The 26,162-nt window shown below is 55.4% G+C and overlaps 6 protein-coding genes across 6 annotated transcripts; 4 read left to right on the forward strand and 2 right to left on the reverse strand.

Moving 5' to 3' along the window:
* Positions 1-7: 7 nt before the first annotated feature.
* J7T55_006276 (uncharacterized protein) lies at positions 8-1,563 on the forward strand (the record flags this gene model as incomplete). The annotated part of the gene is made up of 2 exons (XM_053142526.1): positions 8-989; positions 1,112-1,563. 2 exons carry the CDS (start codon positions 8-10, stop codon positions 1,561-1,563), a joined length of 1,434 nt encoding a protein of 477 aa, XP_053001042.1.
* Positions 1,564-3,924: 2,361 nt separating this feature from the next.
* J7T55_006277 (uncharacterized protein) lies at positions 3,925-5,095 on the forward strand (the record flags this gene model as incomplete). Its single annotated transcript, XM_053142537.1, has 2 exons — positions 3,925-4,609; positions 4,683-5,095. 2 exons carry the CDS (start codon positions 3,925-3,927, stop codon positions 5,093-5,095), a joined length of 1,098 nt encoding a protein of 365 aa, XP_053001043.1.
* A 1,642-nt stretch (positions 5,096-6,737) lies between these two features.
* J7T55_006278 (uncharacterized protein) lies at positions 6,738-8,937 on the reverse strand (the record flags this gene model as incomplete). Its single annotated transcript, XM_053142548.1, has 4 exons — positions 6,738-7,070; positions 7,142-7,925; positions 7,983-8,582; positions 8,741-8,937. The coding sequence occupies 4 exons, from the start codon at positions 8,935-8,937 to the stop codon at positions 6,738-6,740; spliced, it is 1,914 nt and encodes a 637-aa protein (XP_053001044.1).
* A 1,917-nt stretch (positions 8,938-10,854) lies between these two features.
* Positions 10,855-13,287, reverse strand: J7T55_006279 (uncharacterized protein; the record flags this gene model as incomplete). The annotated part of the gene is made up of 2 exons (XM_053142559.1): positions 10,855-13,056; positions 13,114-13,287. 2 exons carry the CDS (start codon positions 13,285-13,287, stop codon positions 10,855-10,857), a joined length of 2,376 nt encoding a protein of 791 aa, XP_053001045.1.
* A 7,836-nt stretch (positions 13,288-21,123) lies between these two features.
* J7T55_006280 (uncharacterized protein) lies at positions 21,124-22,084 on the forward strand (the record flags this gene model as incomplete). Its single annotated transcript, XM_053142570.1, has 2 exons — positions 21,124-21,173; positions 21,238-22,084. 2 exons carry the CDS (start codon positions 21,124-21,126, stop codon positions 22,082-22,084), a joined length of 897 nt encoding a protein of 298 aa, XP_053001046.1.
* A 1,232-nt stretch (positions 22,085-23,316) lies between these two features.
* On the forward strand, positions 23,317-25,470 carry J7T55_006281 (uncharacterized protein; the record flags this gene model as incomplete). Its single annotated transcript, XM_053142581.1, has 1 exon — positions 23,317-25,470. One exon carries the CDS (start codon positions 23,317-23,319, stop codon positions 25,468-25,470), a length of 2,154 nt encoding a protein of 717 aa, XP_053001047.1.
* Positions 25,471-26,162: the final 692 nt, after the last annotated feature.

Here is a 26,162-nt window from a genome sequence, read left to right on the forward strand (position 1 = left end):
CGCCCCGATGAGTCCTCCGGACAAACGCGGAGGAGCCGGTGCCTCAAAGGGCCCAACTCACGTCTTTCGCGGCGGCAGTCCCCGCAAAGAAATGCCTGCATCCTCGTCCTCCTCGGCCTCGTCCGCAGCGCGCAGCAGCAATGTCATTGCAGCTCCACCTCGAGCCCAACTCAGCTCCTCGCCGAGTCCCGAAAGCCAATCCCGCACGCCAAGCGGCAGCGGCCCTCCGTTCGGCGGCAGCAGCAACGGCACAGCCACACCCATGTCCCGGCGCAGTAGCAACGCTCCAAGCACGCGATCACTCGCGGTCTCGGCGCTGTCCTCGACAGAAGCTGGAATGAAGGAGAAAGACGCGCGGATATCCACCCTGGAGCGTGAGCTGGAGCTCATGGAGACCGAGTTCCAGCGGGAGCTCGACAAGCTCTCCCGCAACGAGAGCGAGACTGCTTCGTTCTGGCAGGCCAAGCATAGCGCACTGAACCAGCAGTTCCTGCGGACTGACACTGAGCTACGCCTGCTCCGGGACGAAATGCGCGCGCGCGAGGCGGAGACCGAAGACCTCACCAGGGGCTGGAGGGACGCGCTGAGGGCAGAGCTGAAGGGCCGGGAAGACGAGATAAGGGGTCTCCAGGCTCAGATCAGGGGCTTGAAGGAGTGGGTTAGCACTAGCACGAGGGCTGATGGCACGACGAGTGACGAGGTATTCGGTTCTGGGATGGCGAACCTGGGAAACAGCCTACAAAATTGGGTCATTACGTATTTCCGGAAGGTCAAGATCGACTTGTTCAATGCAGGCGAGACGGCACTACAAGAGCTCGCTGAACTTGTGCCGATGTATGAGGAGCTGGCGCGCACCGCGAAGATCCAACTTCTGCAGTCTATCGTGTCCAGGGTCTTGGTGGAAAGGGTATTCCGGGCTTATTTCGTTGGTTTGTCACCTGACCAGGAACAGCAGCTAAGGCAGACGGAGAGACTAATGACATCTTTCGGTAAGTGACCCCAGAGGTTACTCCTCGTCTCTGTTTCGAGGTGTGGGCTGAGACAGTCCGGGCTTACACGCGTACAGCGTCTGTTGAGTCTATTAACCAATGGCGATCCGTTACCCTAACAGTCCTAAGGAAGGAGGCGGTACACAAAATGCAGGTACAGACGGTGCAAACAGCTGACGATGTCGTCGCCCACATAAACAGGGTTGTAGACTCCCTCACATCGTACAGCGCTGCCAACGCTGACAGCAGCAACGCATCAGCAAACTCGTTCGCAGATGCAAGACATCAAGCATTACGACAGCTGGTAGGCAACGCTATCGAGCTGTCACGCCTTCTCGTCGTGCAGAAAGCCGTCTTCGAGGTATGGATGCCCGAGATAGTGCCACATCAGCAGATCATGTTTGACCATGCTACGATGGAGGACATCGGAGGCGAGGACGAGGAGTCACTCATCCAGAGAGAGATTTTCTGTGTCACCTTCCCTGGCCTCATCAAACAAGGCGACGAGAATGGCGGGCAGCTACAGTTTAGAAACATTATATCGAAAGCCAAGGTGCTCTGTAGCCCGGAATAGATGAAAGGTCGCCATCGATCCTTCAAGATCATACCATGTGAGCAGACTCGGCCCGCAGGTTAGCGGATACCGGGAACGATGCCGGTAGTACTCAGTTCTGTCCACCGCATCAGGGGTTGGGTTGATATCGACCCAGTCGCTTAATTCTCCTGGGTGCACGAAACTCGAACGAGCATAACAACCCTGCTATTTCGCAACACGAGGGCTACGACATAACACAAACATGGCTCGATGGCATCGTCGTCACCAAGGGTGTTTGTCGGGTCCTCCTGGGTACGCAGCTGCTCCCGAGAATCGGGCTACGGCACCGAGATCTTGGTCAATGACAACGCCCGCCAGTAATTACCCAGTTTCCTCACCGAGGACCCTCTTCTCATTCAAAGTGCTCACGCTCCGTCCACTGGACGCTGGTCCTTTTGCTCCATCTAGAGTTTGCCGCGAGGAGCCGTCCGGGTGGACGGCAGAACTCCCAGCCACGCGGGGCCTGACGTGTACTGGCACTGGCCAGGGATCATCAAATCGGCGAAGAGAGTCTATCATGTGGCTCAACTAGTCGCCACCGGTGTGACTACTCTGAGTCACCTGTAAAAGAGAGGAGGTTGAGCAGAACATATCTGCCATCGACAGCGCGGAATCTTGCAAATCCTCCACTCCACACCATGATTGGCCGCATAGTGCATCATGCAGCAGCGTCAAGCAGTGTGAGTGGGGGATAGCAACCAGAAGCACCATCTGCTTACTCACCGCAGAGCCTCAAGTTTCGGGGTCTCAGCACGAGCCCACCTGCAGATCGAGTTCCCTTCCCAAGTATGTCGCCTTCGTCTTTGTGTGCGGCGCTCTTGAAGAAATAGGGCATGCATGTGCATATGCACGTAGCTGCACCCGAATTGGCAGGCCATCCTCAGGAAGGGCAGTCCAACATGATCGTGCGTTTCCGTCCCACGTTGAATAATGGAAGTTTCGGCTCTTCTGAAGTACTCTTGCTCGAATTCAAGAGACCAAAACCTTTTGGAAGCTTAGAAAAAATGGTTGCTTGTCCACCTTCGCGGAGCAGCCCGGTGTGCCGGACAGCTCGATTCTCCGGGAATATGGACCAAGCCGGAGCCGGCACCTCAATGCAACCAGGGAGGTGCGTCCCCTGGACCTACTTCCTGCATGATAGCCAGACCGCCAATGCTCGACACAATATTGACGAGTTTCCCGTGCGATTGGTGAAGTATGGGAGCAATCTGGACAACAACCACACAGATCACGGGGAGTCTTGCGGTGAGGCAACGAAAGCCACCAGGGCGCGTATCGAGCTGGATCGGATGCGGCCATGACGGTTCACAGCCGGGAGTCATTCCCACTTGAGGATGTGGCTTCTGCCGACCTCGTACGGAGGCGGTTCTTGGCTTGCTGCACCAACTCAAGCCTGAACGAGGGGATCCACGGCAATTGTGGCCAGATTCCCCGGGTAATGGGCTGGCAATCCGATTATGCTGTATTGTTCAACAGTATTACGAAACCATATAATATCGACAAAGCCTACTCACCCGATTAAATCAGTCCTTTGTCGGCGACGCCCTGCTGGCATCACCGGCCAATCGCTAGAGAGCGGTTGCTTGATGTGGTAGTGAGCGCAGGATGCGCCAAGGTGTTGTACTGGTGGACCATGTTGCATGTGCAGGAAGATGCACCATTGATGGTGTGCATCTTTCATCCACAGGGCTGGTCCGGTAGGGTGAGTGCGGAGTCGCCAATCGCCGTCCGTCCAACACACTTGGTCGGTTTCGAGATGGTCGTCACTAGGTGGCGGGTTGTTGGTTGTCTTCCGTCATTCGAAATGTTTGCGACGTGGGAGAGGGGGCCGGGCAAAGGGACCAGAAGTCAAGTGCCCGCGGTCCACGTCGCAAGACATGGCACGACCCGAAGCGAGAGAAACCGCGAGGCCATACCGCGTTCTGGAGTCGTCATCAATTCCCCTGGGCTGTCCAACGGCGCTCAAGCGAACGAGTTCTCGCGTTCTCGTTCCACGGGTGTTTTGGTGGTTCGCATGTGGGTAGCTGGTCGAGCTGTCAGGCAGGGGTGGCCGCCCGCGCACAATCTGTCGCAGAGAGGGAGAGCTGCAGCTTCGCTAGACCCTATCATGTACCCCATCGGAAAGGGAAGACGTACCCGAGATATACATCTGCATCTTGTTAGTTTTCTCCCCACGAACTTGATGGTGTATAATATGTGATCTTACCCCCGTCGAGGACCCATGATGGATTACCACTCTTCCCTCATCGGCGCCCGCCTTTGCTTTCGTTCCCTGCAACCCATGCACAACTCCCACTGCATACTTCAGCCTTGTCATCATTTCCATAGTATAAGCCCACCATGTCGAGCAGCCAGAGGTCTCACAAGGGCAAGGAGAGGTCCGACGATTATGCGCAGTCTTTGGCATCACTCAGCTTGAGTGACTGCTATGACGACCCCCTTGCACCCCGTACCGACTATGCTGCGACGTACTCAGATGCGCAAGACACACAGTATGCGCAATACCCTGCCGACAACTACTACAGCTATAGCACGCAGAGTTCTGCGCACGCTGCCGCACCGTCATCGGCGGCGTATGGAAGTACTGCAAACTATGACAGCTCCTACCAGACCACCTCTGGAACCAGTTCGACAGGATACGGGTATCCAAACGCATCTACTAGCACCGCAAATTACGGCAGCTATGCAGGATACGACACCACGTATGACACCACGTACGACACCACGTCCATGACAGGCAGCTCCGCGCCCTCATATGCGGAAAGCTCGACGGGTGGGTGGAGCTCGACGGCGTCGACTGCGCCTTCGTCTGCGCCTTCGTCTGCTCCCTCGGCACGCAGCCACCGCACCGACGTGAACAACACAATCCATCGACAAGGTCCACCGAGCGAGCGATATCAGCTGCCATGCGAATTGCGGAACCTGACGGGTTGCCCAAGTGTGTTCCACGGCGACGAGACACAGGCCTGGATGGACCACCATGAGGAGCACCTCCAGGGGAGGTTCCCGTCCAAGCTGAGATGCTGTAAGCAATTCCAATATCGCAAGTGGTGGAATGAGTCGGATGAGGTTCGGTAGCTGAAACCACAGGCTTCCAGGGTTCTGCATCGACCACCGCTTCGAAGCGCGAGAGACCTCCAGCGGGGATAACCGCTCCAACTTCATCATGCGGATGCAGCACATTCGCGACCACCTCGTGCACGATAACTACCGCCCCGAGCACATGCAGATTGACGGCCACTTCGTCAACCATCTCCGGGACCGGGGGATCATCGACAGCCACACATACGACAGTATAATGAGACCTCAGACACTGCCGGCAATACCGGGGCAGAGCCGCAGCCAACACAGCCAACACCGGAGCAGCCACAGAAGCCACCACCGCCTGGAACAGGTCGCAGAGGAGGTCGGCAGCAGCAGCAGCCGGCCCCACCGGTCGGAGCATCACCGGGAACGCGACCGTGAACGCGGGTCACACTCCCACTCCCACAAGAAGGGTTCCCGGAGGTAATCTTCCTCATTCCAGCCAATGACCCCGTCGCCGCCATGAGGGCCGCGTCACCGCGGAGGGGGGTCTCATGTGCCTGCCTCCCGCCGTTTTCCCAAGGGCGGGTAAGCAGGCACCCCGAACGGGTGTCCAGAACACAAGCACGCGGGGGCCGGAGAGGACCGCGTCATCGAGCAGGCACGGGATCGTTGCCGGCGGAGGAAGGAAGCCCTGGCACAGTCAGCCGTAGGTCCGTCCCGGATTCCCATAGGGTCACCCAAGCTCTTGGGTGACAGTGAGCGTATGACCACCTTTTCTTCTCTGCCCTTGCACATCTTTTTCCCAGGCCGTGGTGGCGGGTTGCTCGGCTGTGTTTGGCGGCCGTCGGTTGGACGCAGGAACCCGTCGTCCAAACTCATTCATAGGGCGTGTTTGCATTCTCTGTGTTCTCTAATTTTCTTCCTTGGACTGTGAAATTCACAGTGGTAGGTCGGGGTCGGGTACTGTATCAGGTGTCACTGCTTCCGACTTGTCTGACAGCTGATGACGACTGTCAAATTTCTTATTTATCTTTAATTTCTGGGGCTGATTGTTTTCCTCTCTGGGAGGGGAAATTGATGATGAATGAATTGATGAATGAATTGATGAATGACATGACTTCAATTCGTCGGGAGACTTTTGAAATTGACGAAGGGGAGAGAAGGTTTTGCTTTGCTGAGCATCAATCATGAGTGATACACAAGGACGGGGGGCGGTCCGGGACTTCCTCCTAAACCGGCGTCTTTTTCATTCTGAATATTCATTTGATGGGAGAGTATCATAGCCAATCAAATGAATTGAATTGTGAATGTTTTCGGTGTACGTGAGACGGCCCCCATGATGCTCCCAAGCAACGGGGGGCGGGCCACCGCGCTGGAGTGTGTTCCTCAGCGGGGTGGAGAGGGCTCTTATATTTGCATTTCAGTCAATCAATTCTCCTAGTGGCAAGGTCCAGACCGCCTCGAAAAATGTGAAAAAGCTTCTACTCCTGCGCAAGTGCGTGCCATTATCTCCGTATTGGACTAGAGAAAGGCGGGAAAAGGGGGAAAAACCAAAGGTGGCTGTGGAGTGTGGTGTCCTCTTCATGCACTCAATCCCAGCTTGTTGCCCGACTGGTATGAGAGAAAAAAACCAGGCAACATGTCATACGCCGCATAGTGTGCACCCTGCATAAAAGGTCCGCCCTCAAGACTGCGAACCACTTTGGTCGCCTTATGCGCCTCTGCGCACAATGTTTGGGCAGGCAGGTGTAGTCGGGATTGCTCGGCTGGCCTTTCTTCGAAGCACACCCCATATGTACTTACTCACTTGCTTGCTGTTTCTGACGAGCATCGAAAGTCCGCGACTCGCCGGCGCGGCCAATCACCTGGACGTCTCGGACACGACAGCCTCACTTCTGCAAATCGTGGCAGATTGTGATCTTCTTGTGCCACGCTGAGCTTTGCGTTGTGCCTTTTTGGCAGGATTGCTGAGCATCCTTCAAAAGCCCGGATGCTTTGTCTCCATATACGGTACTATATCGCTGTTGCTAGATTCATGCCCCACGCAGCCCCAATTTGCGCCCGCGAAGTACTTCGTCTTTATGACGCATCCAGGGTGACTGTCATCGCCTTCTATATCATGCCCATCATTGGAAATCCGCGTCCACACGGCCATACCGGACCCCATCGACCTTGAGTTCAAATCCCAAACCTGCACTATCGACAATCATCTCAAGGGTGAAATCCAGGTTGTCGAACTCGACCCCCCTTGTCGTGGTCAAGCGGGTGAACAAGCTCCTTGGGACGGCGTTGAGATCCGTAGTGAGTTTGCACACATGCACCAGATCCCGCGTGTATGCTGCTGGAGGCTCGTCGGCCTCGCACGCAATCAAATCATCCGTGACTACTAGAGACTGCCCCGGCCTAAAGTTCCGTGTGTAGTGGAACGCAATTGGTGTCAGTGGCGATATTGCCTCACCCTGATTCGCAGTCAGCATCTGCAAACACCCCCAGATCATTAGCCACTTTCGTATGTAGAAGACAAACTTACCTTTGCGATGTGCCACTGCATCCGGTCGCTAACCATCCATCTCTCCCACAGTGGGCTCCAATACCTCTCACTGACAGAGTGTTTGTCCTCGTCAAACACGGTCGCATAGCTCGTGCCGTAGTGCATTCTCGCCTTCCTCGAGATGACCATGTTCCCCTCTAGCCCTCTGAGCACCGCGCCACGGACGACCGCCGTCCACGCATACACTGGCTGCATGACCTCAATGGAAGAGTTGTCACCGGCGCTGCTCAAGGCACTTGCATGCGTCGGTCTCTCGCTATACGGTGGAGGCGCCGCACTAGTGAAGTGCGATTTGAGCCGTTTATACAGGTAGTCGCTCTGCCCGAAACCGCCGACCAGAATGATCCCGGACACGATGCCACCTTTGGCACGGAGACCATCGACTTGGCCCTGTACAAGGTCGCAGACTTCCTTGACGACAGGCTCGAAGATTTCCTTAGCTTGCGCGGCAGTCATGACGAGAAAGCCTGAGTCCAGGCCGACTTCTTCGTCGTCCGGAAGGCCGGGAAAGGGGATGTTTATCTCCTGGTGCTCATCTTCGTTGAAATTTCGCTTGACGAACTCCTCAAAATATCGCAAGCCCATCTGCCATGTCTTGCCCTTCTTGACCTTCATTTCGTCGAACCGAGTCTTGCCAAGCCGGGTTTTCACATGTTCCTCGAATCTATAGTTGAGGAACGCACTACCACAGAGCCCGCCTGTCCCTACAGCCGACTCCTCAACTTTGAGGGGCTTCAGCGATATTATCTTGTAGGCGATCAGGCTGAAAATCGTTAGCATAGCTCGCGAACGCAGTGAGAGCTTTCCGTGGGACGCTTACTCTACAGTGCCTCCACCACCGTCGCATACTATAAAATTATCTCCGACATTTAGGTGATTGGGTTGTATGGCCTTGAGCGTGTAGACGGCAGCCGCCTCGGGCTCGCTGATCATCTGAATCGAGGACTTGGCACCCATGCCCGCCCTCTCGGCTGCCTGGAGGGTCGTGTTCTTTGCGTAATCTGACCACACGGCCGGACATGTGAGCACGAAGTCGACCTTTGTAGATGCCATGAACGACTCGCCATATCTACGTGTGAGCGTGTCCATGGTGTGGTCATATATCTGGGTCAGGTAGTCGCTGACAGCATCGACGACTGTCTTATTGTACTTCTTGAGCTGGCCTGCCGTCTCGAGCGGGCTCACATAGAATGGCAGCTTCTGCGACCGGTCTAGGAAGAGTTTGATGCATCGCAGGCGCGACTCCTCGGGCTTAAACTGGAAGCCCCATTTCACCGTCGGCTTGGTGCCAGGTGGCGCGTCTTGAGGGAGGTCATAAGAGATTTCTGTGGGCACTTTGTCTGAGGTTATGCCATTACCACCGGGCCAAGTCTTGATGATCTCGACGTCATCTGGATTAGATGTATAGACAGCAGCGACACTGAAGCAGGATGTCAGTCTTTTGTGGCCCGTCGCATGCAAGGTACGGCCTCGCTTGGCCTGTGGCCTGCTGCAGCCCGCAGCCTGAGGCGATGAGAAAGAAAAGGAACCAGGCAGACTATACAAAGCACAGACAGTTAGGACAGGAAGTCGACTCACCCCGAGAAGGTTGTTCCAAAGTCGACGCCGACGATTAACCTGTCGGCTATGGGGGCAAAGTCTCTAATCGGCTCCCTGACAGGCCCATTGATGGCCTCTGTGGATGAGGGCAGGGCATAGCTGGTGAAATAATTCCTGCTCTGCTGATTGCGCTCACTGGTGGGCGAAGTGCGGATGGGCAGGTTGAGGTTGCTCATGGTGGCCGAAACCGAAGGGTGAGAGGGGGTGCGGCGGCTCGTGTCGAGCGACAACTCAAATCTGTCTCACGGACAGTGTCGTCATGCTCAAGCCAAGCCAGAAATAGCGATGAGGACGGTGAGCAAGGGGCGAGGAGCGGTGGCGTGTTCGAGGAGCTGCTGCCGAGCGAGGCAAAGTCCTGTGTAGATGAAGATGCTGGGTGAGTGTGAGTCCAGGCCTGGACCAACCAAGTCCAGAGTCGGGCCTGTTGGTGAAAAGCGGGCCACCTCGTTCGCTCACAGGCTGCTGCCGCGATATTCAAAAGCCCAGTCTGACACTGTCGAAGTGGTGAGATGCCTGTGTTGCTGGTGTTCTCCTTTTCGACTCGTCAGTTCCTGGATCGCAAAGCCGCTGAAGAAGGGAAATGCTGCTGGAGGGCGGGCGATGAGTGCTGACTGCCTCGTCGCTGACACTTGACTTTGGTGGTCCAGGTCCAATTGACGTGCCAGAGTGGGGCAAAGGGTCGGTTCCTCCCGAGTACAGTACCCTACCCTGCCTAACAAGCCGGAACCGAGGTAGGCAGTGACCAGTGTCTCTGAGAAATAACCGTCTGTGTTGCGCAGCACAATAACACACAGAGATAGAGATAGAGATAGAGAGGGAGAGAAAGAGAGAGAGAGACCTCAAAGGGTTCGATACAACTTGACACAATTCGCTACCACTATGGGCTCGATACCATTGATGAGGAACGGACAAGAGGTGCGTGCTTACGCCACCCGTATACGTCCCAAAATCCTTCCAGGAAACAATTCTGCTGCCTGCTGTGTCGGCCGCGTTCCTTGGTCATGCTACTGCACCGCTGCCAGGTCCTGCACGAAACCCCTTCCGCCTCCCTAAACTCAATTCGACCGCAGCGCTACTGTACGCGCACTTGCAGTCTGTCTGGTTCGTGGGGGGATCCCAGGAATTTGGCGTCGACGGTGGACTTCGTCTCAGCTTGATCTCTTCGAAACCAACCGCTTTACGTACACGTCTTTCTTGACTGATCCCTTCACTGCTAATCCTAATCCTAATCTTTCTTTGCAAATCTTTGCGGTGCCAGGCACGATCTTTACCTACCACCGTCTGACTACTTGGGATTCTCTGTCAACACGTCAATGTCACATCGGCATCCTTCGTCTCTGCTGCCTTCACATTATCCACACAACTCCACTCGTCATATCTAGCACCCATGCACACATGTCTTGTGGGAAAAGAGACTTAGTATAGCAAAGATAGTTGGTTTGGATTACAATGTCCAGCGCCTGTACGGCAGACTGAGCTGGACCTAGATATGTAAGATAGACCTGCACCTAGACCTGAACCTCTTCCCTCCGTCGTCCCCTTCTCGGAAGTGGACAACAGAGTGGAGAGTCTGATCGCAGAACCTGTCCTGACCCCAACTCCCTTGTGTACAACAAAAAATCCGTTTTTTGTTCTTTTCCACTCTCCCAAGGTTGAATCCGTTTCCAAAACCCTCTCCCAAGAAAAGTCCACGCCCCAAGCAGTCCCTAGATGATCCCATTCCAGTGGCACCTGTGTAGCTTGTGGCTGGTCGTCCGCCTCCCCAGACAAAGCAGCTGTGGCATTTACCACCCAGTGTCTCTAACAAAGTAAAGAAGAAAGTCTCCGGTCGTTTGGTCAAACCGTCCAATCTATAAGGGGTATTCTGTACGGCATCTTCAACTCGCAAGAAAGAGGCAGCCCGCCCTGCCGCGGGCAGGGTGCTTGAAGTCAACGAATCCAAATGCAAACTGATGCCATGTCTGCCGCCCAACATGTTATGCCGCAGCCGTAAATCCGGTCCAAAAGAGTGACGCGGTAGTGCTCCTCAACACCAAAAATAAAAAATAAACTCCGTGTGAAAATGACCGGTCTGAAATTCAAATTTGGCCGCCCTAGAATCGGTTGCTGGCCGCCCAGATGCTGGCTGATGCCGACGCTGCCCACTCGCTTTCCTCATATGGAGGAGTCGGCCATTTGTATTCTGAAACCTTCCTGTTCAGATCCAAGGGTTTGGGCGCAACCACCTCCTGCCCGTCTCCGAAGAGGCATGCGTTCCCGTTGGCCGAGGGGGAAGGGGTCGGGTACGGGTTGGCGAATCCGGCGTTGCTCGGTGCTTGTCGCTGGTTGTCAGTCCTGCCGTCTCGCTCAATTCGCTTCATGGCCTTGTGCGTCGAAGAGAGGACCTCGTCCAGGAGTTCGTCCGCCTCGTCGGGAGCATCGTAGTGGTGGACTCCGTGTGTGGCCTGTGCCCTTCGTGTTCGGCTAGATATCGGGCCGCCGCTCCGCGCGGCACCGGCGAGGTTGTCCACGGACCGAGGCTTGTGCTGCGGCAGAGAGTGGTGACGCTTCAGGTTGCTCTGGGAGTTGGCCTGGTGTGCGGGAGGGGCCGGGGCATGCAGGTTATCGGCATTTTGTTGGACGTCTCTCAAGGCTCTGTCGAGGGGTTCGTAAGTGTCCTTTGGCACAGGCGCCGGTGGTTGATCGATTACCATGGATGATCTCTGGCTTCCCCATGGACCGCATCCAGCTTGGGCCTCCATGTCCGATTCAATGGGCGAAACCGGGGTTTGGTGTCGTCCGGAAAACCTCCGTGCCCTCTTCCTCAGATGGGAAAAGAAGCTCTCCTTGTGGGCACTTGGTGGTGACGCTAATCCACTGCCGCCATTCAGCGCGCGCTCGGCCTGTTGTCGATGGATCTCGGAGTAGTGGTTAGAATTCGACTGAACGGACAGCTGTCGTCCAATTTTCTTGGATGTCTTGTCCTCTGGTGGGCCTTGCCTGTGAGCACCGTTCGCGTAGGCGTCGTTGTAAGATGGCGTTCGGCTACTGGCTTGAGCCGTCACGGCATCTGAAAGAGGTGAGATAGGGCGGATAGTGGGAAGAATTGGCATGGGCGCCACGTTGGAAATACCATTGCTCCATGTTGTCCTCTTGGGGGCGGCCGGTCGGGTCTTCGCAGGTACTAGAGGAGCAGCCTCAGGCACGATGTGGACGGGGGGCGGTCGAACAGCGGTTGGTTCCTTGACAACCTGTTGTGGGACTGGCTCATTTGAGTCAGTGCGGCCAATAAGTGACTTCCTGAACCACGATGGCTTGGATGAGGCTGGTGGTGTCGCGGCATCTTTGGAACGGCCGATTTCCGAAGGCTTCCGGCCCAGCATTCTTGATGCGGAGGACTTGGGACGCAACGGATCAACGGCGTCGGCGAAATACTCATGTTGCAGCGTTTGCGTAGATGTCGGCCTGTTCTTAGGATCCCACATCAGGCACCAAGTCACGAAGTGGCTCAGCGACGCAGGCCATTGTGGTGTTTGTAGGATCGTGTCCATCGAGTGGGGGGCCATTTTGGGAAAGGAAAACCCTAGCTTTCCCGCCAGTCTGGTGCCCTCTCGCCAGTCACCACCACCTACACGCTGACCGGCCTTGTTGTACCAGTTTCCTGGGCTTCCCATGATCTCACAAACCCTCCAGACTTGGTCTACCTCGTTTCCACCAGGGAAGAGGGGCTTGAGCGTGGCAATTTCCACCGCCATTGCGCCAATGGCCCAAATGTCCACGGGAGCAGAGTATTCACCGGCCCGCAACAGCACCTCGGGAGCTCGGTACCACCGCGTCGAGACGTATGTCGTGTACGGCAGCTTAGAGTGTGTCTCCCTTGCCAATCCGAAGTCGGCAATCTTGACAGTATACGTCGGGGGAGTCGAGGGTGGTGTGACCAAAGCCGAGTACCGCCTGAAGGAATTAGATGTGTCTTGGTGAGAAGAAGTTGATACCAAAATGTTCTCTGGCTTGATATCTCTGTGGAAAAAGTTGTGGGCATGTATGTGCTCAAGCCCTTGCATGATTTGAAACAAGATGCTCTTGACACTCGCGTTGTCTAGGCACTTGTGGTCTCTGGCCTTCATCAGCTGGTATAGGTTTCCCTCCATGTACTCCATGCAGATGTGCAGCTTCTTGCTGAAGGGATCCAGGAAAATGTCCAGAGCGGGAACCAAGTGTTGGTGGTGTGGCAGTGTCCTGAGGAAGACAACCTCTCTAAGCTCAAGACATGGCGTGAAAGACTCAAAAGACTTCTTCATAGTTTTGATGGCGACCTAGCCCAGGAATCAGCTTCCTCCATTTGGTTGCTCGTTGTGCGAGCCTCTACTTACCACAGTCCCTCTCCTGGCGACGTTGGCACCAGCAGTCCGGACTCTCGCCAAGACGACGCTGCCGAAGCTTCCATCGCCGATCTCTTTGAGAACTTCGAACCTGTCCTCCAGGGCGTACCCGTTAGAGCCAGTCAAGGCTGACCCTCGGTGGGTCAGGTCGTGTGCGACAGTCATGACTGTGTAGTGGTGAAAACCAGGTTCAAGGTGAGTAGTTGCTGTCTCCGACCCCTGCAGTCGAATGGAGAGCGATTGGTCGAGTCTTCAGTGAAGCTCTTTTTGTAAGAGCTCAATGCTTTAATTGGAGCATTCAGAGTCAACAGTAGTGAGCGTCAAGGTTCAATCGATGGCGTTCGGGGGGTATTGCAGGTGTCGAAACCGGTGCACGTCGTGGTCGATGGGGGTGTTGTCTGGTTATCGATACTTGGAATGGATAGCTGGGATGTATACGTGAAGGAGGGTAGGCCGGCAACCAGGTTGACTGGAGTTGGGATTGGATATAGGAAAGATCAAAAAAGAGTGGACGGGCCTCCTGAAGAATTGGGCCTGGAATTATTAAAAGGAAAAGTGAAGAGATTGATGGGCGTGCAGGGAGGGACCAGAAAGATTGGGATGCGGGTCCTTTCCCTTAGGCGGCTCCGGGAGTTCTGACGCAGGTACCTCGACTTTCGCGTGAGGCTTCCGGGATTAGCGTGAAGATGCAATTATTAGAATAACCGTGGATCCAACGGTAATCAAATGAGCCTGGCTGCCCACTCAGAGTAGGACCCCGTAAAGGGCGTTGGACCGCTTGAAACTAGGTTGAAGGAGATGATTTAAAAGGAAAAGAAGGACCGGCTATGGTGTTGGTGAAAGTCAGAGCTGTCTCTGAGGCCTGGGCCTTGGTTGTTGCTCTTCGTTCGTTGCGTTTAAGAGGCGCCTGTCGGCTGGGTTGGAATGAAGGGCTGAGGGAGGCCAAGAAACACTACCAGTCAATGCAGACAGACAACCACAACAGCTGGACGAGTGAAGGCGTCTGTTGTGGGCCGCCAGACTGCAGCTTGTCTGCGCTGAGATGACGACAGGTTGACCTGATTTCAATGGCTGGTCTGCTGGTGTTGCTATTGGAACTGGCGTGAACTGCTGGCTGCACGACGATGGGGCCCGTGAGTCCTGGCCTGAGAACTTGGTGGATGAAGGGCAGATCGATCCAATAGCGGGTGGATTCGACAATTCCAGGAGGAGAGAGCGGGAGGGCAGGAGGGCAGGACTGGGGACTCGTGCGCCAGACTGGGCGTGGGTCTCGAGAAGCTGGCGAGCAGGTTGGCTTCGTGCGAGAGGCAGACCCGGTCCTTAGCATGAACGAGAGAAGCTGGGGGTGGCCGAGGAGGATCGATAGGGGCAGACAATCTCGCTAACGATTCGGGTCTCAGCGTTTCTTTGAAGGGCCCAATTTGCGCCCACGACCAGGGTTTCCTCGAGCTTGTCCCCGTATTTCTTCCGTCGTGTTGTTGTGGCCCGTCCCACGCACGGCACGGTGAAGAAGCGGACGAAATGGTGTGCAGAAAGGAGTAGACTGAATTTGAAAAGGAAATTGCTCCACCTGCTTGAGCGCGACCCCAATGAGATTAGCGGACGGGTGCTCTCAGGTGAGACGGCAACGATTTATGGCATTTCGATGACAATGCGAGGGTGGGCTGGGGTTCGTGACAGTGGGTTCTTGAGAGAAGGCGAGATGATGAGATGATGATTGAGAGTGAGAGGAGAAAGGAAGGGCGAGAACAAAAGCGCTGACAACAGGTTAACGAGCAGGTCGGGTCAATCGAATCAGATCAAATCAAGTCAAGTCAAAAGTGCGTGAAGAGGTTGCATGCTGTGGAAACAGGCAAGCAGTCAGTCGAGTTGAGTCGTCTTCACGGCATTCGAGGAGGGAAGGGACAAGGGACGGACGGGAGGGAGGGAGGGAGCTCTGCTGCTTGCCCTGGCCTGCCGTCGCCTGCCCTGACTGCTTGACCTGCGCTGCAGACTCGTTACAACTGGTTGCCCCCGAGCCGACGCAACCTTGGAACCTTGGAATGCCCTGTTAGGCAAGGTACGGCAACTTGTCAGATGCTGATGTGCCAGTGCCCGGGGCCTAGGGCCCAGGGCCCAGGTGAGGTTCATGCATTGCAAACGGGGATGGGGCAGGTACCACGTCCTGTGCTTAGGTAGGGGCCGCCGTCAGTCACTGCACGGCGAGTCTGGGTGCGCAGGTACACGGCACTCAGTACCCAATCACCGGATGCTGGGTGCGATGGTACTAGCTTGACAAGGGTACCTGGGTAGCGCGGCATACCTGGGCGAGCATAGCATAATGAACGGTGCTGCTACTGTTAGTCCGTCCGCCCGTCCAGACGTCCAGAGGACAGGAGCGTCCCAGAGGCTTTGCTCTATTTTGCCTTGTTGACACGTCGTTGTCGAAGGGATGCAAAATCATCGCATAACAAACAAGCGGGCGGCTTGACGGACCCCGCCCCCATATTGGCGAGTGGCAATGCTATTCTTGTCGTCGTCCTCGTCTTCTTGCAGCAATCTCGCAGCGACAGCGAACAGCGAGCAGCGAGCAGCAGTGTCCTGCGCTGGGGCAACTGCCGATACCTCTTTGGGGGCCCGATGAGTAGTGCAGAGCAGAGCAGTGCAGTGCAGGACAAGTGCAGAGGTCCGGGCAGCACATGCTTTCGTACTGTCAGGTCTGTCTGCGCAGCATCAAGTACGTACCTCGTCCTGACCTGTCCTGTCGGAGAGGCGGGTGGGAGCGCCCCTGCTTCAGCTGCGCTCACGTCTGCAGCTCAGCCCCTGGGCGCTCCCACGATCTGCTAGGCGTCTACCACGCACGCGGTCAATGCTCCACGTCCCTCTCGCCCAGGACACACGCTCAGGCTTGTGCACAGCTAACGGTCGCAACATCCACGCCCGCGCACGTCAGGGATGGCCAGAACGCGATCCGTTCCGGCAGAATTTACCATCCTAGCGGTTACGCGACGACGTTTTGGCGTCTGATCCATCCATTGCGCGGCACGAGCGCCAGGGGAAACGAGGGGCGGGACAGGAGGTACTACTACGCAGCATGCAGCAGCACATGGACAGGAACAGGAACTGGTGCAGGTGATCACTTTCTCGTCGTCCGTCTCCTGCATTCGAGGTGAGGGGACTGGGGGGTGGGTTTGGAGGCTGGTAGACGCCAGTCTGTTACAGCTCGTCAGTGCGTGCTCGTGGTAGAGGCAACGGTGACGGTCGTGCACGCTGCACGCTGCACACTGCACGCTGCACACTGCACAAGAGATCGCCATTGATCCGAGGCCCGCTCCTTCCCATCTCGGTCAACCGTTGAAGGTGGGGAGCCAAAAAGTAAAGGCGCCTCAGGCGATGAAGACTATCTACAGACTGCACGCGTACCGAGTACACCGTACCGTGTCGAGGGAGGCAGGGAGGCAGGCCGGCGTCACTTTTGCACGGCCGGACGGCTACAGACGCCCTCTGCATTGACCATTTGTTGGCACTCCGCCAATACAATATAATCACAAGAAGGGTCCATCCGTTCCCATAACCATTTTAGAGTTGCCTTTGTTTGCTTGCTTTGATGAGCGAAGGAGCCCGTGCTGCAGCAGCTGTTGCAATTCACCCAGGGCGCGGGAAGAGCGTTGTCATTTGCGCGTCAGGCGGGTCAAGCCAAAAACCTTCAGCACCATGTGTTGTCCAGTCATACTTTTGTTGACGATGGCTTCTTCGCCTGGGACAACACCGTGTTGCCGGTGTCCGCTGCCAGCTCACCGTGCCTTGCAGGAGCAAACCGCTACTGCCAATCCTTGTCCCCTTTGGGTCAGTGGGAGAAGCCTGTCTGGACGCCCCTAGTCCTATTATGGGGGAGAATCAACGAAAAGGCCTGGATCCGCTGGTGAAAAAAGGGGGGATCAACACTGGACTTGCCCTACCACAGCTGCCACACGAGAGCTCGGCCGCGGAACCACTGCACGGTTCCGAGCTCCCCCACAGGAGGTCTTCTTGGGATCGATCGGCTGCTGCCCAAGATGATGGACGTCCCATGAGACTTCGGCCCAGCAGTCAGAATTGAATTGCGTCTGCAGAAAACAGGCTTACCTAGCTCTGTCACCACGGATACCGTTGCTAAAAGTCCAGATGGCGGTATGTTCACCGGTCAATTAAAATCACAAATAGGATTTTATCACCCGCCGGGGAGCACGCCGTGCACGGGAAGGTATCGATACTTTGATGCCAAGGGTCTGCGGGGTTTAAGATTCGTCCACTTCAAGTTGAGACGAAGCTCCCCAGTTGAAACGAGGCACGGGGAACGGCAAGCTGCCAAAGAAGCAGAATAGAATGGGAGGAAGACACATTCCGGAATGAATTAGTGGAGCGGTGTCGTACTGTGGTACGAAGCTGGGATCCCGAAAATCCGCCGCCGCATGTTTAGACGAAACGAGATGTTGAAGAAAGCCCGTACAAGGCAGGCATCAGCAACCGTAATTCGACGTCATCATCTTGAGGTGGGTTCCGTTCTGTTCAGCTTCATATATCCGAGGTTTAAGTCTTCGTTTTTCGAGTCGCCATCTCATCAAACTCGCCACGGCGACACAGTGCCTCGAGGAGTCGCCTGTCCGATGAAGTCTGGGGCAGCAACACTACACGCCACTCGGCATCTAACTCTCAGGATCAAGGTTCTTGGGGAAGCCCTTGTCCTATTCGCGTACTGGAGTGCTAGTCATTGTTTTTCTATTAAGACTGACCTGACTGGCCGGGGCAAATGAAGTTCTTGAGCCGTCCGTGAGGACATTTATGCGACGGTTTGGTCGGGTGTGAACGTGGGGCGTCGTGTTCATGCACTCATTTTAACGCAGCACCGGGAGCAGTCAGGCAAGCAAACGCTTCGATGATCATGCTTGTCCGGAGATTCGCCTTTCATCTCACGGGAGCTTGGGCCTCTAGTTTGCCCCAGGTCCAGAAGCCGTGCCGTCCTGCGTCCATGTAACCCCTACAAGTGTGGCTAATAAAGTAACTCGATCAAATGAGTGGTAGGGGTCCAGCTGGAAGGCAATACCACCAGGAAGCTTTTCCCGAGGCTAATATTTTGGAGGAGCTGCCTCAGAAGCACGCTCTCGCCGGCCTCGAATGGCAGCGCTGAAATGCGAGATCGAGGTGAAATTTGTCTCGTCTCAGCATCTTTTCAATGCCATACCCAGCAAGGCTATAATATTGGCGTCTGCGCGCGAAACCTCAGTCTTATTTTTCTTGTAACAGATCAAAGCTGACTCGCCGCAGGTGCAGACCGAGCCTAGGCCGAGGCGGAACGGTTCATCCTCTCCCGAAGCCCGTGACCGTCAGGCACTGCCCGTAATCACAAAAGAGTTGGAGGTCGTATGCAACTCGACAGCTAGGACTACAATGTAACTCACGAGTTTGGTACCCAATGGCCAAGTGACCCAGTGGCCCTGGCTGCGAAAGGGGGTTCGTCGGCCCTTGATTGCCCTAACGATCCGGAGCGTATTCCGAGTCTGGGGGCCCATCGCGCTTGGTCGTTTCGGGCCATATCCACTCTCCTGGGAATCTCGGTCGCACCGTTTGTCAGTTTCGCTTCTGTTGCTGTGGGCTTTTGTCAACAACATGATCCCAACATGGAAAGCTCGGTTCTCGCCTGTCTTCGTCAATCGGAGATCCACTCCTTCTGATAGCTTCCATCGTCTAACCAGGGCCGGTCGACGGGAACCCCACCGCCGAGTGGTCAACAAGGTGCCGCGATATGCGCCCTTTTCGCCCACAGCAAAATGACTGGGCACCGGCACATCAGAATGTCCTGCGTGCGTAATGATGGTGGCTGGTCGGTGGACGATGGATGAAGAGATGTCTCCTCTCCCCCGGATTCTGGATGGCTAAATCACAGTTGACGCAGCAACGTGGACCGGAGCTTGCCTCTGACCGCCACGTACCGCTGTCGGCGGTCAACGACAAGTTGTCGTGAACGATGGGGCCCGAGCCACCCAGCCCCCCGGGTCGAGGGATCCGTCGCTCTCACCGACTTGGATCCCACGTGGTTTGAGAAGCGTTCTCCGCTTTTCTCAGAGCTTTGTCGTGTTATCGAGACTCTTTCTCGAACTATTATCGCATTGCTGAATGGACATTGTGGCTAGAGGGGCAGGACGGTGGACGAGCGCTCGGCTAGTAAGATATTGTATGTACCTTGACTTCCAGTTTCGACGTCGTCTCAACTTGGGCGTCTGCAGTGAGGACTCGATGGGTTGCGTCTAGCACTCGGGGCTAGGACGATATTCTGCAGTGAGGACTCGATGGGTTGCGTCTAGCACTCGGGGCTAGGACGATATTCGCAGAGGCCAAGGGATGGCTGCAAGCTGAGGCGCTACGCTGCTAGAGACTGGTTCTCGAGTATGCCCCGAGGCTAGGTATCAGCGCCTTAGTACTCTTTTTCCAAAGCCATTGCGCTCTGAGACCCCTGCAGAGGTCTGAAAAGGCTATCGTCATTGCAGTTGGAAGATGTGGATGAGCTCTCACCAAGAAACTCGTCCCAGCAAGGCATGAATAGAAGTGTAAGCCATTTGCAGCTTTCTAGCGAGAGTGAGTGTAACAATTGGCCAATCAGCCTCTAAGCAGAGTGTTCTAACTGACTGTATGGAGATGATTTCAGGCATGAAAGCGTCCTTTGCGAGTGGTGATGTGATTGCCGTGAGGAATTTTCTGACGAAACCATTGTCTGTTCAGTGAAGGATGGGCTCTTTGCTTCGAAGAAGGAATGTTGCCACGGACAGACATGCCGTCCGGATTTTTCAGGGCTAGACGCGCTGCAGAACTGCCATATGGCATTATTTTCCCACGGCTAATTATGGCTGGCTGTGTGCTTGAAGTAGCCGATGCTGTTCTGCTTGCCTGTCCACTAGATGGCACCGTGTTGGATTGCACGTGGGTGAAACACAGCTTAAGTCAGTATGGAACTGGTCGGTGAAAAGGGGAAGTCTTCTTCTACCGAACTAGAGGCATCGTGGTGGTCTGTCGCGTTTTCGTCTGAAGGCAAGGAGGCAAGGAGCGGATCAGATCACTTGACAGCAACTGAGAATCCAGAAAATCACGACCCCTGAGCCCTTCTTCTTCCTGTATTACTCTCCTTGAACGGCGCACTTTGCAGTACTTTTCCCACAGGAGACCTTCCCAACACAAGTCACTGACGGACTACCAACCTGAAGCCAGGCGTTTGCCTTGGACTTTTGGAAGCCAGAGCCACAGCCTTTGGGAAGCCCTGCACTGAAGAAGCTGTGCCCCGACAGCCAAGCAGCCATTGCTACGACATTATCACTAGACTACAGTTCCCTGGTTCTCTGAAAGGTAATGTGGTTATCTTTGGCTTAGACACCTTGCAAAGATATCGAGAGAAACACGGATAGCACACAGCGGAGGAAGGAACAACAAACGACACAACACCAGGTGCCTTAGAAACCTCCTAGACGAGCAGACTCCTCCATCTCTCGGCCCCTAGACTTTTCTTGATCTCTTTCTCTGTCGCATCACCGTATCTTTTGAAAGTACAGTACGTACAGATTAGGTGGGTGCCTACCCTTTCTTCTGACAGACACATCAACACCCTCTTGCACCTTCCCTTCTCTGCTGAGCGACCCCAAGATTTGACTCCTCTCCATCTCTCATCACGGTGGTGGCAACAGGGTTTTGAGAACACCTGAGCTTCTGTTCACCAAGTTCGTCTTTCACTCAATCTTAAACTCCAAAGAAGCTGCCCTTACTGATTACTGTTGCCTCTCCAACAGCCACTCTTCGATATCAGGCCCTTCAGCAAAGACAAGGCAAAGAAGTCCTTCCCCACGCATACTTGACAAACCAAGGTAAGTTCTCACAGATCATTGCTTGCTGCTCCTACCCCTTCTGAAGACCTTGCCATGCAGTTTTGAGCCACCTAATACTACCTCTACTCGTATTCGACCACCAACTACCTAGAAGTCCCTGGATCCAGACTGCAAGATGGCATCCCAATACGGAAGCAACAAGCAAAACAAGAGCCTTCCAGCCATGTGAGTGAAAAGAGTCTTTCTGTTTTGTCAGGACAGGCTGAAACTAACAGGCGTGGGTTCCCAGGCTTAAATGCGCTGTTGATGGCAAGATGGAGAAGCGAGACATGTTCTCCAACAACATGCTCAAGAAACGGACCTTCAATCCAAATGCGCAAATCACTTGCCGCAAGCACACCGGTGGTGCGGTTACCGAACTTCTTTGTAGCAGCTGTCGCAAGCACAAGCCCCTTGACTTCTTTAGCAACGCCGAGCGCAAGGTTACTGGTGGCCAACGCTGCCGCGCTTGCATCGAGTGGCTGGAGGGTGACCAGCCTGACTACGTCCCTTTGCCGGCCCCAAACAGTGTTCGCGACCATGAGGAGAAGCGCGCGTACAAAGCTGATGGCAGGGGCATGGATGACTACGATGACGACGAGGATGACTACTACGTCACCGAGGCTCAGGGCGATGCATTCTCCGATGATGATGCCTCGTGGGCCGGACGAACCAAAGCACCGAAAGGAGCCAACACGGCTGGTGGGCTGACAGCCAACAACCTGAAGAACTTGGACAATTACGGCGGCTCACACTCTGCCTCTAGCCGCGGTGACGAGAGGTACCATGCGTCCTCGGCGCCCACCGACTCGGCGTCTAACGCTGATACGGAGAGTACGGCCCGTCCCCATAACCCACGCCGGTTCAATGCCTACGGTCCCAACGGCCAGGTCCAGAGGCGCCAAGTCGGCACCGCCGCTTCTGAGACCTCGGGCACTTCCGTCAGCACCCAGGGAAGCATCCCTGGACGCAAAGATTGGGCCAGACCGGCTACCCGCAAGACGGCTCCTGCGTTGCCGCGACACATGGAGTACGAGAACCCCGACACCGTCGGGCACTATGCCTACGACGATGACGATAGCTCAGATGGATGCTAAGTGGACCACGGTCCGACAAGCGCTCCAGTCTCGGGCGGTATTGAGAGAATGACTGATAGCAGCCACATTGGTCGTTGATTGAAGGGGCGTCGAGCATCGGAACGTCAAGCAATTTTGGAACTTGGAGATGGAACAGCTTCGTTGACCATTGCACAAATCAGATTGAAACCAGGAAGGCTGCGATGAAGACAGCAAATAATGAATACGGGGCGATAGTCTCTCAACTCCACTCAGATTAGAACAAATGAATGAATGAACAAATTCGGCTGCGATTCCATTTGGATCAGATGACCCTGATCAATCGGGTGGAAGAAGGACGGATCTTGTGAAACATTTAGTGCAGTCAGTGCCGCTCAGATGTGGTGCCCGGATGGAATAGACTTCGGCGTCGCTGATCGGCATCCCGCGCATGTCGAGCATGCTGCCGGCCCCGTTGTGGCGGCGGATCGTATCCAGTCCTTGTCTGGGATACCATACAGGTGAGGATGTGATTGGAATGAGGTGGAGTGGAATGCGGGAAGACAAGCAAGTGAGGCTGTGAGGCAAGTCTGGAGACTTCTTTTTGCCACAAGTGAATGTAAATAAGTTGCTTGTTACGGTAGAGCCGCATATATTCTCCAGCACCCGCGAAGATCGACAGAACTAAACACCCCCAAAAGCTACCGCTACATGTGCAGTGCAACACATCGGTCGCCTGACAGGCAGAGAAGCGATATCGACTGTTCTGCTATTTCCAGGCCGTCTGCCCATCCCCCTTATTGAGGCCTGATCAGCAGGGATGGCCCCTCTTCGTGAGGCTTCGTGGCAGGGCGCCCGACTGCTACGAGGCGGGCGACAGAAGCAGAGAGAGGGCAGCACGACCGGCACGCGAGGCCTTGGCTGTAGAGTTGCGTTTTCGTTCCCTTTCATTCCACTTTCTGTTTCATCCTACGAATCAAATGTCTGCCCCAGCACCGTGGGGTTGATGCATCGCCGCCCTGGCCCAGTGACGTCGCGTCGCCCACCGGCGAATATCTACAAGCCATACTTCAACATCTTTTTTGAGTCCAGTTCTGCGTTCCTCCAACCAACTCAACACCCTCTTCGCAGATAGTCGCGCGTTTGTTTGACTTTGGAAACGCTTTGCTTGTGCCGCTTGTTTTTGACCGACTTCTCAACGTGCCATGCCCGGGTTCGCAATGCATCGATAAACATTCTCCATCAACTTCTCACAAATCAGATAATACACGACCATGTCAAAATACGAGGATGACAAAGGTCAACCGAGGGAGAAGGAAAGGGTTCCAACGCTCAATACGACTGACTGGAAGACACCACATGGACAAGTCAAGGCACAGAGAGATACTGAAGATGTGTCACCGCGGTCTAAAGGCGAAATTCCCCTGAGCGATAGGCACACAGAGGAGATCCGGAGGCGCATCGAGGAAGTAAAAGAGAGGGCAGCGAGAACTAGTCCTGTTTCCGATGTTCCAGTTCCTCCCCGAACATCAACCCAGTCGGCTGCTCCGCCTCCCATGCATGCCAACCTGCCCTCGGCCAGCTTGAGCTCTGTGTCACCGGAGCTTCTGACGGAGCTGCGCAAGATCATCAGGGAAGAGGTCGAGCAGCTGAACAAAGGGGAAAAGCAGGCCGAGCCAGGAGATAAGCCTTCACGACCCCCAAGGCCGACATCCCCTGTCCGTTCATGGACCGACACTCAGGAACATGTTCTCCCTGCCGCCGCTGCCGCTGCCGCTGCCGCTGCCGCCACCACTGCAAGCTTGCCAAAGGACAGTGGCGAGAAGAGAACCAGCCCAACGACAGGAGGGACCTCTCCGACCACCACGCAGCACAGGGATCATCCACGGCAGTCGACTGTGCGCTTTAGCGAAGAGACCAAAGCAGCTGCGCCTGTACCGCCACGAAGCAGCGCGGACGATACCCGCCGGGCCTCAACCACGAAAGATACCAGACAATTGACGGCGATCGACCAGAAGTGGGGACTGCTGTTTGACAAAGACGGCGAATCGACCAAGCGGATGGAACATGTTGTTAAGGGGCTTGCCAAATATATCATTGACGAGTTCATGCCTCAGAATTCCATCGTCATCACACCTGAGAAGATGGCCGCATTCTACTCTCACCACCGGTTAGACAAGGAGGTCTTCCCCTTCGCAGTACTGTTCAAATCACGTTCCAAGCACCTTAGCGAGGCTTTGGAAAGCCTGTATGAGGATCTGGGATGTCAGTACTTCCTTGCCCCCGCTGATAGTAGGTCACGGCCAAGTGTGCCCGCCTTGACGCCAGCGGGATTTAAGCACTGGCTGGTTTCTTTCATGCAAGCGTACCCGGACGAGGAGGCAAAACGCCTGGACAAGGTCGTCTCAGCGTTGCCTATCGAGGCAGACAGTCTCCTGGATGGGAAACCTGAGAGACTTCCGAAGCAGATCTCACGATATCTCCTTCCGGAAAAACCCGTGCGAAAGGTGCAAAAACTTGTGGACGAGGCGATGAGGGACTTCACGCAAGACATCAACAATTCATCGACATCGCAATCAAACACAGATAACAACAGTGGCGGCACTGGCAGGCCAACACCGATCGTCGTAACCCAGGAGAAAAGGCCCTCGACAACTACAAGCGGTGCGCAAAGCTCACGGTACATACCGGATGCTGCCGTCAAGGAGCACAGGTCGGATGAGGGGCGGACGACCTCAACAGCTGCGAGTGGCAGCCGCGATCACGATGACAGCCGGAGAAAATCGATGCCGCCCCCACCAGGGCCTGGCCATCTCGGGCGCACCAACTCACTCGACACCGGTAGCCGCAACCCCCAAAGCAGTAGGACGCCCCACGGCTCCTCATCCAATGCAGGCTCAGGTAGGGCAGCGGCCGGGTCCTCGTCGTCGTCCTCCAGGAAGAACCGCAGCCCGCAGAGGAACCCGTACAGCCAGTCAGTACCGTCTGGCCTCAACCGCGACGACCTAGGAAGCGACCGGGCCCGTGGGTCCGCCGCAATATCAGCTGCGGCAGCGAATGTCGCTGCGGCGGTGCTGAGGCCCACGTCGCGCACGGCGACCGCGGCGGCCCAGCTCGCATCTCACGCCATGTCGTCGTCGACGTCAGCCCTCGACACGGGTGTGCGAGACCCGCGGGCTGGCGATTCCCGCGACAAGCGGCCCAGCCTGGACGAGTCGACGCCGCGGGCGCCGACGTCGGCATTCAACCTGAGGGACAAGGCGGGCCTCGAGAGCAGCAGCTCCAGCAAGCAGTCCAAGAGGCGGAGCATGGTGCTCCCAGACCTCAAGGGGCCAACCTGGGACGACTACCTCAAGAGCTCCGCACCGAAGTCGTCTACTTCGTCGTTCATGAAGAGGGCGGACCCCGGGTATCACTCGTCGAGTTGAGGATACTAACTGTGGGGGAGATTGCAGCAGCCCGCAGGAGGGCTTGTGTAAGGCGGCTTGGATTGTACTTTGTTCACGAATCTATGACCACGAATCTGAATCTTTATGGGAGGAGGCAGCGTCATTTTTTCTTTCTGTATGTTTGGTGCTTTGAATAGCTGGATACCCCAAAGCAGAGATATTCTGAGATTGTTTCAAATAGAAGCCAAAAAATTGAACGCCACAGAATGATGTATCATGGCATGTAGCTCAGGGAACCCCAAGCAAACTGGATACGGCTGGACTGGTATGTGTTTCCCACTTTCACGAATACCAATAGGAACACCTCCGGCGGACAATCTGCTGCAGGGTAACCTCGTGTATCGTCTGAGATACTGTGTGAGGTGAAAGTACCCTTCTGCACCAATGCGGAGCTTTGGATCCGTGCGAGCCGTAGCTGAACATGCGCCCTGGCGCCTCGCCAGGCTTTTTTCTCCATTCTGTCCCACATGGCAGGTTGCCTAGATCTTAAAGATTTGTCGCACAGAAAAAAAAGTAAGACATTTTAGCCTGTAGGATCGTCGGGAGCCCGGAGTCAGATTGTCTGCTTTGCTTCTCAGAAGCTCTCGAGCAGACCACTCTCCTGTTGATTGGTGGTAAGCAGCATGCTGAGCTTGATGGCCATGTTCGGACCCCGAGGGCACTCCCTTGCC

The sequence above is a fragment of the Diaporthe amygdali genome (genome assembly GCF_026229845.1).
Source record: "Diaporthe amygdali strain CAA958 chromosome Unknown NODE_1_length_4327563_cov_65_473760, whole genome shotgun sequence".
NCBI classification, from domain to species: Eukaryota; Fungi; Ascomycota; class Sordariomycetes; order Diaporthales; family Diaporthaceae; genus Diaporthe; species Diaporthe amygdali.